At 37.5% G+C, this 12,577-nt stretch overlaps 1 protein-coding gene across 1 annotated transcript in view; it reads left to right on the forward strand.

Annotated features, from left to right (window-relative positions):
- LIPI (lipase I) overlaps positions 1-12,577 on the forward strand; it is a 53,951-nt gene that overhangs the window by 14,258 nt on the left and 27,116 nt on the right. The window contains exons 2-4 of the mRNA XM_082692027.1: positions 1,932-2,317; positions 4,433-4,541; positions 7,492-7,593. Of these exons, the coding sequence (XP_082548153.1) occupies positions 1,932-2,317; positions 4,433-4,541; positions 7,492-7,593 (597 nt within the window). The remainder of the gene's footprint in view (positions 1-1,931; positions 2,318-4,432; positions 4,542-7,491; positions 7,594-12,577) is intronic.

A 12,577-nucleotide genomic window follows, 5' to 3' on the forward strand; every position in this document is an offset into this window, starting at 1 on the left:
AAAGTTTTCACTTGTCTATCTCTCACCTGTTAACCTGGGAACTCATTGTGCCTCTCCTTCACTTTCTTCCTCCTTTATCTTCTGAATAATTGTGATAATATCACATATATACTTTCTAAACTAAAAGGTAGATTATAATTTGTGCATATTATTATGGATTTATCAAATATGCATTATATGTCTATAGTTTTAAATATATGTATATATAATATATATTTATTTTAAATATACTTGTAGTTTACTTAATCACATCATTATTTCTGGGCATTTAAATCACTTCTATTTCTCCAGTACTAAAATAATATATATTAGTTCATTTTTATATGTTTAAATGGCTATTTTCTTGGGATAAATTCTTGGAAGTAGAATTATTGGCATGAACTATATTAACAGTTTTGTGAATTTTTGATATAAATTGACAGATCATTTCTCCTAATCTTTTAATAACTTGAACTTCCAGAAAAGTATAAGCATATGCTCATTAAAAAAAAAAAAAAACTGGGATCGGGCGCCTGGGTGGCTCAGTGGGTTAAGCCTCTGCCTTTGGCTCAGGTCATGATCTCAGGGTCCTGGGATCGAGCCCCACATCGGGTTCCCTGCTCAGCGGGGAGCCTGCTTCCCCCTCTCTCTCTCTGCCTGCCTCTCTGCCTACTTGTGATCTCTGCCAAATAAATAAATAAAATCTTAAAAAAAAAATTGGGATCGGATGCTTATGTTGAAAGAAATTACAATTCTGAGACTCTGTGAAAAAGAAAATTAAAAAACAGCCATTGTTTCACTGTCTGTGTATGGCTATTGCTATTGATTAGGCTTAGTTATTTCATTCTGCCCAACTTCCTTCTAGGATGGATAGATGGTAAGAAAGGTAGGTAGGTAGGTAGGAAGGTATGTTGATGGATAGGCCGACCCATAGGATGCACACATCAATGAAAATACTATACGATCATATTTAAGATATTTTAAGTGTTTGTGCAATTATGTATAATCCTGCTATTAATGTGTTTACATTTAATACAAATTGTTTATTTCATTAATATAAGTCCTAGGAAGAAAATAAGGAAGAACACATATTTTTAACACATGTATGTGTACCATATAATTTTACTTTCAAAAGGAGGTTGTCTCACACATGCTCTCAGCATCCATGTCACAAATATTATGTATTAAAATGATTATGTTTTAAATAACATATTAATATTATGTATTAAAATTTTTTTTTTTGTTGAATTTGATAGGAAGAAAATGATACCCTTTTGTTTTGATTTGTATTTATTTGATCACTGGTTAGATGAAATATATTTTCTTGAATGATTATTATCCATATATATTATTCTGCAGGATTTCTGTTAAGCTCAGAATTAGTTTACTTTTAGTGGTGGGCATAATAGTTTCTTTACTAACAGTGTAGTTTTTAAAGGTTTTATTTATTTATTTGAGAGAGAGAAAGAAAAAGGGAGAGAGAGCGCTCATGAATGAGGTAGTGGGGGAGGAGCCGAGGGAGAGGGAGAAGTAGAACTCCCCGCCCAGGAGGGAGCCCAGTGTAGGGCTGGATCCCTGGACCCTGAGATCCTGGTCTGAGCTGAAGGTAGGTGCTTAACTGACTGGGCCATCCCGGTGCCCCTTTACTAACAATAGTAATGATTTTGGTGATAACCGTTGCTCTTTGGTACAGATAAAAAATAATTCTTAATTTTTAAACCAATCATTTCTTCTTGTATTTTATTAAAAAATTTTGGATGCTTCTTGTTCAAAGGGTCTTTTTACATAATCAACACATTAAACATTGTTGTTGCTCAGAGTATTATGTGGAAATACTAATGAAATAAAATCCTCACTCCAAGTTCAAATCTGTTCTTTGTTAACAGCAATAGAAATTGTATCAAATACTATCCCAGTACTCAGCTTGACTGACTTTTTTTTTCTTATTTCAGAGAATAAAAGATCATGCCTTCAATTCTCTCATCTGGGTATAAAGGATTCCCTCAAAGACTTGTTTTCTCCCCAAATGAAGATTTCCTTAATGATGTATACAAGGAACAACTTCAACTGTGCTGAGCCCCTCTTTGAGCAGAATAACTCACTTAACATTAATTTCAACGTCAGCAAGAAAACAGTCTGGCTTATTCATGGGTACAGACCAACGGGCTCTGCTCCTCAATGGCTTCAGAACTTCCTAAGGGTTTTGTTGAATCAAGATGATATAAATGTAATTGTAGTAGACTGGAACCGGGGTGCTACAACTCTCCTTTACAACAGAGCAGTTAAAAACACCAGAAAAGTTGCTGTGAGTTTGAGTAGCTACATTCGGAATCTTTTGGTAAGAATTTTATATAGTCTATATGTTTTATAATATACAGTGTTTTGTGCAATACCACCAAGTAGTAGTAAGATAAATACTTTTTTCCTATACACATTAAGAATTATTGCTTTGAGGGGCACCGGGGTGGCTCAGTGGGTTAAAGCCTCTGCCTTCTGCTCGGGTCATGATCCCAGGGTCCTGGGATCGAGCCCCGCATCAGGCTCTCTGCTCAGCAGGGAGCCTTCTTCCTTTCCTCTCTCTCTGCCTGCTGCTTTGCCTACTTGTGATCTCTCTCTCTGTCAAATAAATAAATAAAATTTTAAAAGAATTAATTTCATTTAATACTTATATAAAATATTGTTATAAAGTTTGGTTATCCCAAATGTATAGATAAGTAAATGAGGCAGAGAGATTAAGCAAATGCTTAAAGTCACACAGACGGTTAGAGGTAGATTTGATCTCTGAACTCTTCCAGTCTGATTCCTGTCCATTACATGCAAACTGCTTCTTGGATTGGTGAGCTTGCTTAATTTCAGGGATCCTTGGAAATTCAGCACAACCCGACTCAAAGCAGATGTCAAGCCCCAGAATGTTCCAAATCAGAAATCACCCTTCTCTCAAGTGCTCATCACCACCACATCTCTCTCTATAACAGACACTGATCTCCATATGGTTTGACATAGTAAATGTAGATCATTCAAACTGCAGGTGACCTAAAACTGGCCTGAATGTAACTGACTTACCCCAACCCTGCTCCTAAATCCTGGACATTTCTAAAGGGTACAAAGAATTCCCTCCAAGGTCGGCAGAAGAATGCTACTTTTCAAGATGTTTTTCCCCTCACTTTTACCAATTTACACTTGATTTAACTATAAACACATTGGCCATACCTTAGAAAGGATATCTAAAGAACCTAATGGTTGTATAGTTTATCCCCTTGGTCCACATGGAATCACTACCCTAACATCACGTCAGTATACGTAGAGTTTAAAATAATTAAAAATTTTAAAAAGATTTTATTTATTTATGTGACACATAGAAACACACTGAGAGAGGGAACACAAGCCAGGGAAGTGAGAGAGGAAGAAGCAGGCTTCCCGCTGAGCAGGGAGCCGGACACTGGGCTCAATCCCAGGACCCTGGGATCATGACCTTAGCTGAAGGCAGGTGCTTAATGACTGAGCCACTTAAATGCCCCTAAAAAAATTAAAATAAAAAAGATTTAAAGACAAAACATCATAACTGAGTTTTTAAGATTAAAAAAAAATAAGATTTCATAACTAGGTACAGAATTATATCCATCTACACAAATTAAAGATGGCTGTAAGTGTTAGCATATCAAAGCAATAGTTCTTTCTGTATTTGTTTGTTTAAAGGTTTTATTTATTTATTTGACAGAGAGAGAGATCACAAGTAGGCAGAGGCAGGCAGAGAAAAAGAGGGAAGCACCCACTGAGCCACCCAGGCGCCCATGAAATTAATCCTTAACCAGTACCTGGCATATAGTAACCATTGAATATAATCAGGAACAGTGTAATTTTTACATCCCCCAATTTGGACAAAACCAAACCATCTGTCTGGAGAGACAGTGGAGGTAATTGATTCATCTGTTTTTATAGTCTATAAACTTGATGTCCGTCTTTTTCCCTTACAGTAGTTAAGTATACATGGCTTTGGGCAACTCATTATCAAACCATGTTAACCGACATTTAATAGATTTCAGGAATAGTTTGAGGCAATAGGATAAAAATAAATACCTCATAAGACTAATGTGAATATAAATATGAGATTTACAAAACACTTATTCAAGGTAAGTACCCTAAAATGTCTACTACCATTATTACAAAATTCTTTAACTAAATGTATTTTTTTGCATCTACTAGTTTAGATAACAGATAACAAAAGTTTTTAAAAATGTACTGGTATTGCTAAGAGTGTATAGAGAAAGATCAGATCTCTTATGGAAAATGTTGAACAAAGATATAGTTGTTTGCAAATTATAAAATCCCATTCTCCATCTCCCAGAAATGTATTAAACTAGGGAAAAAAATAACAAATTCTAGAATATTGATGTGCAGGGCATAATTTGTGATTTCTGAAATGAAAATCATAACATTGCATTTTCACTTGCAGGATCATGGGGCATCTCTTCATAATTTTCATTTCATAGGTATGAGCTTAGGGGCTCATATTAGTGGATTTGTTGGAAAGATATTTCAAGGTCAACTTGGAAGAATAACAGGTAAAATATTTTTGATAAAATGTGTTTTAGCATTCTTTAAAGCATCAGAAGTTATTCTCTTTAAAAGTTATCAGTCATAATAATTAAATAGTAGAAATGACACACATTTATTCTTTTTCTGTTTTATAATCAAATGCTAGGCTTTGTTTAGTTAGATTCTAAAGTCTTCTTTCTTATTTAGTTCTTAACATTGTTGAAGTACTCCTATAGAAATGGGATGAAGAAAATCGATTTCTGCAACCCAAGTGAATTTTTTTTTTTAAGATTTTATTTATCTATTTGACAGACAGATCACAAATAGGCAGAGAGGCAGGCAGTGAGAGAGAGGAAGGAAAGCAGGCTCCCTGCTGAGCAGAGAGCCCTATGTGGGGCTCGATCCCAGGACCCTGAGATCACAACCAGAGCTGAAGACAGAGGCTTTGACCCACTGAGCCACCCAGGTGCCCCACCCCAAGTGAATTTTAAGGACACATTATTGTAACAATCTAGAGGAAAATTTGACCCATTAAATATAAAACTTTTTTCATGTACTAACTAAATATAGAACCATGTACTTAAGCGTAACTGGATGGCTCAGTCATTAAGCATCTGCATTTGGCTCAGGTCGTGATCCCAGGGTCCTGGGATTGAGCCCCACATCAGGCTACCTGGTCAGCAGAAAGTCTGCTTCTCCCTCTCTCACTTCCCCTGCTTGTTTTCTCTCTCTCTCTTTGTCTGTCAAATAAATAAATAATATCTTAAAAAAAAAAAAAGAACCATGTACTTAATTTTCATAAACTTTGACACATTCCAATTATTTTAAAAATTGTATTTGAACAGCAGAAGAGAGAATCAGGAGTTGATATTCCAGACTGAGGGAGTCTAGATCCTGAAAGCCCTCATATTTTCGCAACAGAATTCCTACGTCCAGAAAGCTTAGTAACCAAATAATGCTGACATGGATTTTCATGCTTCCATTTGGGAATGGTGGTGATTTTAGAATAGAAAGATCATATCCCTCTCCCATCAATTCAGCTTTTTAACAACTATTGAGATCTGTGTCCATAGAAGATTTATAATGATTTCAAGTGTCAATAAAAGTAATAGAGTTAAGTTAAGCAAAGGGGGCAGGGAGAGGTGAATAAATTGCACAGACAGGATGTTTACAAACCTTAAGTATAACCTTACTATATTTATTCTGATCAGTTTTAATATTATCCCCATTATTTAGGTGTGAAAACAGGTTAATGGAATGAATGTAGGGGGAGGGGGTCAAAAAGTTTTGAACAGCTAACCCACCAGGATTTATACAGAATTTTCTAGCATCCAAAGCCCATTCTGTTTCAACCACCGTAGTCATCCTACTTTATGTTAAGATGTATTTACTTGGGGCACCTGGGTGGCTCAGTGGGTTGAAGCCTCCGCCTTCTGCTCGGGTCATGATCCCAGGGTCCTGGGACCGAGCCCTGCATCAGGCTCTCTACTCAGCAGGGAGCTTGCTTCCCTTCCTCCCCTCTCTCTTCCTGCCTCTCTGCCTACCTGTGATTTCTGCCTGTCAAATAAATAAATAAAATCTTTAAAAGAAAAAAAAAAAAGATGTGTTTACTCACACTTTATTCCAGTTCGATTGACTCCATAGGCCAAGCAATCATCAAGGTTTAAAAGTCCAGCAAATGTGGTAGCTCTACATCAGAATTATTCATGAGAAGAGAAATTTCTGCCTCATTCAGTTAAGTGAGCTTAAATAAACCAGTATAGGAGAAGGGCTTGAGATGAGCAACATTATATATATTTTTTAAAATATCTTTTTTGAGATGATTGTATCTTCCATTGCATAGAAGTTCTCAACTTGTTGAATTTTACCTCCTTCCCACACCCTCACCTTTTTAACACTCGCCAGTAGGTCATGAGCCTAGAATTTCTATTTAAAAGTTCAAATACGGGGCGCCTGGGTGCTCAGTCAGTTAAGGGTCTGCCTTTGGCTCAGGTCATGATCTCAGTGTCTTGAGATCGAGTCCCATGTGGGGCTCCCTACTCCACAGAGAACCTGCTTCTCTTTTTCCCTCTGCCACTCCCCTTCTTATGTTCTCTCTCTCTCTCTGTGTCAAATAAATAAAATCTTAAAAAAAGATAAATTTCAGATACACCAGAAATAATATCTATAGCCCATGGAACTCTTAATACATTTTTCTTTTCTTGTGTGTATGTGGGAAACTTTTGTGAAAAATGAATGATAAGATAATAGTATGTTTTATGCCACATCCCAAATTGTATTTGGCACTTAAAAATCATATTAGAACTGCAGATAGATCTGGGATGAACTCATAAGGCAGGAGGTTCAAGACAGGACCAGGATATTATTCATTTCCCTTCCCTCTCAGGGCAGTAATAGTTACTTACTATTAACTATAAAGTTACTAGTGGTTTATCTGTAAGTACTACTTCTTTTTTTCCTTTCTTTTTTTTTTGTTTTTGGTTTTGTTTTATTTTTGTTTTTTATTTGACAGAGAGACAGTGAGAGAGGGAACACAAGCAGGGGGAGTGGGGGAGGGAGAAGCAGACTTCCTGCTGAGCAGGGAGCCCGGTGTGGGGTTTCATCCCAGGACCCTGGGACCATGACCTGAGCCGAAGGCAGATGTCTAACCACTGAGCCACCCATGTGCTCCTATCCCTAAGTACTTCTTAAATAAAAACGCTAAGAAAATAAAACCTACAGTTTTGTTGAGGCATCTCTAAGTGTGGCTTAACATTAGATTGTTGATAAACTGACGATTGGTGAAAAGTAACATTCAGATAACGAAGATATTTGCTATTCATCTAGTTTCATTTATCTTAATATTAGTTTTTGCACAAGTTTAAGTTAAAACTCTATAGACATGCTTATAATGTAATAATAATGCAAACATATGATCTAATAAACACTGTAGTAAGAATTGATTCATCGACTGATAGTTTCTTTCTTGAATTCCAGGTCTTGACCCTGCTGGGCCAAAATTTTCTGGAAAATCACCTAAGAACAGATTAGCTTACACCGATGCGAAGTTTGTGGATGTTATCCATTCTGATACCAATGGTAACAATGTAGGATTTATTGCTAAATTATTTGAAAATGAAAAGTTGTAGACATTGGGGAGGATGAGAACGTAAAAGGGCAAAGAGTAGTGGGTAAAGTGACGAGTCATTGTTATAAATTATAAATTATTATATATTATACATTAAAATTATTATAAAATATAAATTATTATCAAATGATCCTATTTCCCACAAGCAATATTTCTTGGAGCTCGTGATATCAAATGATACTTTTTGCTATCCGCTTACCCTCTTTCCGGTTTCAAGGACTGGTCTTATCATCCTAAAAAATGGAAACTTAATACAAAGCACTTCTTCACCTTGTTCATGCTGTTGACAGTTTTAATTGATCAGAGCTTCTCCCATGCCTAATGTTCCTTCTATATTTAGGTTACCATTCTCTCCACTCACTTTCTCATGTGATGTGTATCAAGTAGAAGTGAACATTTCAGGCACAGATGGAGAATACCCTCCAGGAAAGACAGGGAGATAATTTCTCTATTGGTTTTAATTATATTCCTGAAAATGTCCAACAGGCTGTTGGTAGTTTGAGCCTGAGTGCTTTGGATAGACACTTTCAAGGAAGAATGGAGATGGCCCCGAGGCCCTTCCTCATATGAAATTGATGATACTACTACTTCTTGAGCACTTCCTATACCTTAGGCAGTGTTTTAGATGCTTTCTGTGAATGAATTATGTCATTCTCCGAAGTCCCCATGAGATAAGGAAATATCATCCCCTTTTTATTGCTGTTCGGGAAAGCTAGGGTCACGGCCACAAGTGTCAGAGCCAGAATTTGGAATCTTATGATTCCAGAGTCTACACCTCCCCAATTTGTTGCTCTGACCAGCTGATAATTTACATGTGCTGTGGCTGTGGGCACGGGCAAAATACGTGGCTACCACGGAGAAGCAAGGAAGCCATGCTAAGGCTGTTCTGATTTCCCTGTTTCCTTGGGTTTCTTTTCTCTTTGGTTCGGGTCATTTATTTGCTCCCATAGTCCTCTGAATTGTCCTTGTGGTGATTCATACCAATTCCTTTGTGAGAGATACAGATGCCATAAATGCCACAGAGCACAAATTTTCAGCTTCTATGGCTACATGCCAGGGGACTGAGCCTCTCTCTCCCTATCATTCTGTTCCTTCTTTGGAATCCAAGTTCACTTATTTATCCCACACACAGTGCACCTGTTGCCCAGTTCTCTGCAGTTCTCTGAGCTCTTGTTTCTGAAATCCCAACTTCAGCTTTGCCTGTAGCCTTTGAATTAGCTCTTCATACTTTTTATTATTTTTCTTTCTTTTTTTTTTTTAAGATTTTATGTATTTATTTGGCAGACAAAAGATCACAAGTAGGCAGAGAGGCAGGCAGAGAGAGAGGAGGAAGCAGGCTCCCTGCCAAGCAGAGATCCCGATTTGGGGCTCGATCCCAGGACCCTGGGATCACAGCCCAATCCGAAGGCAGAGGCTTTAACCCACTGAGCCACCCAGGTGCCCCAAAGATCTTATTTATTTGTCTAAAAGACAGAGATCACAAGTAGGCAGAAATAGAGGAGGAAGCAGGCTCCCTGCTGAGCAGAGAACCTAATGCAGAGCTAGATTCCAAGACCCTGGGATCATGACCTGAACCAAAGGCAGAGACTTTAACCCACTGAGCCACTGAGCCACCCAGGTTTATTATTTTTCTTTGCATTTTTGGCTTTTCCTAATTAAAAAAACTGTTTCAGTTTTTTTTTCAGACCGAACATCTCTACATGACCAGTCTATCAGACCTAACTTACCCTTTGATGCCACATTGTTGGCACCTTCGATTAATCTTTTCACAACCGTTGCAAATGAGGGACACAGAATTTTGATGCTGCATATCCACCCCACTTGGGGTCAGCACATGTCTGGCAGACACTGCCTTTTCCTTGAATATTAATCAGCGAGTGCATCTACTCACCAATAGTTCTTGTCCTATTCAGTTGTATATGTTAAAAACACTACGTGGCCGGGGTGCCTGGGTGGCTCAGTGGGTTAAAGCCACTGTCTTCGGCTCAGGTCATGATCTCAGGGTCCTGGGATCGAGTCCCGCATCGGGCTTCTCTGCTTGGCAGGGAGCCTGTTTCCTCCTCTCTCTCTCTGCCTGCCTCTCTGCCTACTTGTGATCTCTGCCTGTCAAATAAATAAATAAAATCTAAAAAAAAAAAAAAAAACCACTACGTGGCCTTCCAAAATTATGAATTGGATAATTTGAACTAACATCCTTGCTGGGATATCAGGAAAAAATTATAGTCCAACATTCAGAAGATAGAAAAATTCCAGGGAAGTAAACTGGTAATTTGGAGTCACTTTTCTAATGGCAGGTTTCCTGTTGCTTAGAGTATAGGAAGTATTTTTGAGACCCTTACATGAGGCTTGTAAAATGTCTTTTTTTTTTTTTAAATATTTTATTTATTTATTTGACAGACAGAGATCACAAGTAGGCAGAGAGACAGGCAGAGAGAGAGAGGAGGAAGCAGGCTCCCCACAGAGCAGAGAGCCCGATGTGGGACTCAATCCCACGACCCTGGGACCAAGACCTGAGCCTAAGGTAGAGGCTTTAACCCACTGAGCCACCCAGGTGCTCCAAGGCTTGTAAAATATCTTATTTTTACCTTCTTTCCCTGAAATGGAGGAATATAGAATGCTTAAACTTTATATATCCACCCTCCAATTTAATATATTCTTGGGGAGAAAAAATAGAACAAAAATAGAAGGCACAGTGAATAGTAATAATTTTGTAAAGGTCATCTGATAGCTCAGTAGGTTAAGCATCTGCCCTTTGCTCTGGTCTTGGGGTCCTGGGATCAAGCCTGGCACCTGGCTCCCTGCTTTTCCCTGTCCCTCTGCCCTTCCCCACCTCATGCTCATGCTCCCTCTCTCGCTCTCAAATAAATAAATAAAACCTTAAAAACAAATAAAGGGACACTTGCGTGGCTCAGTCAGTTAAGTGTCTGCCTCTGGCTCAGGTCATGATCCCAGGGTCCTGGCATCAAGTCCCACTCGGGCACCTTGCTCATTGTGGAGCCTGCTTCTTCCTCTGTCTGCCGCTCCCCCTGCTTGTGCGCTCCCTCACTCTCTCTGAAAAATAAATAAAATCCATATATATATATATATGTATATATATATATACACACATATATATATATACACACATATATATATATATGAAAAAATAAAATAAAACAGAAAAAGTTTTACAGATACTACAGATATGAAATTGATCATATTATGATGTAATGAACAACATTATGCAAATAAATATGAAAATGTGTGATTATATGTTATGGTATAAAATAGAAAAATTTTTATGAAAAAGCAAAAGCATTTACCAAACTGAGAAATTAGGAAAGAAAATTTGAATCGTTCTATAAATATTAATGAAATAAAACTTGTAATTTAAAGACTTCCAACAAAGTAAATTCTAGGTAAATTATTCATCTCTACCAAACAATTAAGGGAAAAGTAAGACCACTTTCACACAAATGATCTCAAAGAATAATAAAGAATTGGAAACTGTTTATAACTTTTTTTAAAAGTCATAAAAATGTCAAAATTTGAGATAGACATTACAGAAAAAATTTGTAGACATTCTTTATTATAACCATGGATACAAAAATTCTATGTAAACATCATATTAGTAAACCAATTTTGCAACATATAAAAATGGATAATGAATCACACCCAATTTGGATTATTATAAAAAAGCAAGTTTATAATAAAAGGGTTACACAAAAGCTACATGAAATATGAGTCAATTTATATACAGTTCCAAAATGGGCAAATCTAAACTGTGATGTTTTGGGAGGCATCCTTGGAAGGTAAAGAATAGCAAAATAATTATTTTATTAAAAGCTGTTATTATTTATAAAGGAAGGGAGAAGCTGGTAATTAGGTAAGAGCTAGGGATTTGTAGGTGCTATTTCTTGACAGGGGTGTGATAGTTATAAATAGTGGCTCTTTGCTTTATAATAATCTATAGATTTATGTTCTTGTTTGAGTGCCTGTATAGTAAATTATAATAAAAAGAAGATTTAAAAAGCCATAGCTACTCTCCTTACCCTCCTTGAATCCAAGGGAATGAATGACCTACACACACCAAACTTCTCTGCCCCTTCTTTCTGGTAAAGGGGAAAAACAAGCCTGAATGAATCAAGGGCTGCTTGTACGTTAATATAAATATGTCTTTTGCTTCTCCCTGATTCCCGAGGAGTCTTCTTGGTTGATTCTACTTCAGTGGCGGATTGGAGAAAATGATGTCTTCAACCTGGAACTCCTAGTCTTGGAACTCCATGTTGAATTCAGAATAGGGAAATTGTAACGGTCTCCAAAATTTAAAAAAAAAATAAATAATAATAATTTTTTTTTGGTCATATTTAAGAGAATGCAAGCAGATGATGGAATGTAAAGAGGGATTGGCTAGCCTACCCTCCGCAGGTCATAGTCAAATCACTCTCATACTGGATTCTAAGGAGTTTTGAGGAGGTTATCTGAATTGTACTTTGCCTTTCCTTACACACTGACTCCCCTCCCCTATAACACACAGGCCCAGTGTCCTCAGGCTCTGGAACCTCACCAGCAGCTATCTTATTCTGTTAGGTACTATCACTAAATCCTGTCCTGCATCTTAATCCTACTGTCAGACCCAAGTGTTTGTCTCTGCTATTTTAATCTATTGTGGATCACTTTCAAGAGTTAATCGTTTAGGAAATTTCTTGTGCCTTAAGCCAAAATGTCAGGAGTCAGGACTTCCTGGCAAGATTTTCAGATCTTATCACGTTCCCCAAGTATTCTGAACTTGCTACCCTGTCTCATTCCCATGACTTCCCTGGGTTTTAACCCCCATATTGGTAATAGTGGATCCAGCCTTCGCACCTTACCCAATGCCCGGAGGATCCACAGATACACGGACGCCCTTAAGACATAGCTGCACATTTATGTCGCTCTGACCCACTTTGTTCGAGC

This window comes from Mustela nivalis (genome assembly GCF_964662115.1).
Source record: "Mustela nivalis genome assembly, chromosome: 1".
Classification (NCBI taxonomy): Eukaryota; Metazoa; Chordata; class Mammalia; order Carnivora; family Mustelidae; genus Mustela; species Mustela nivalis.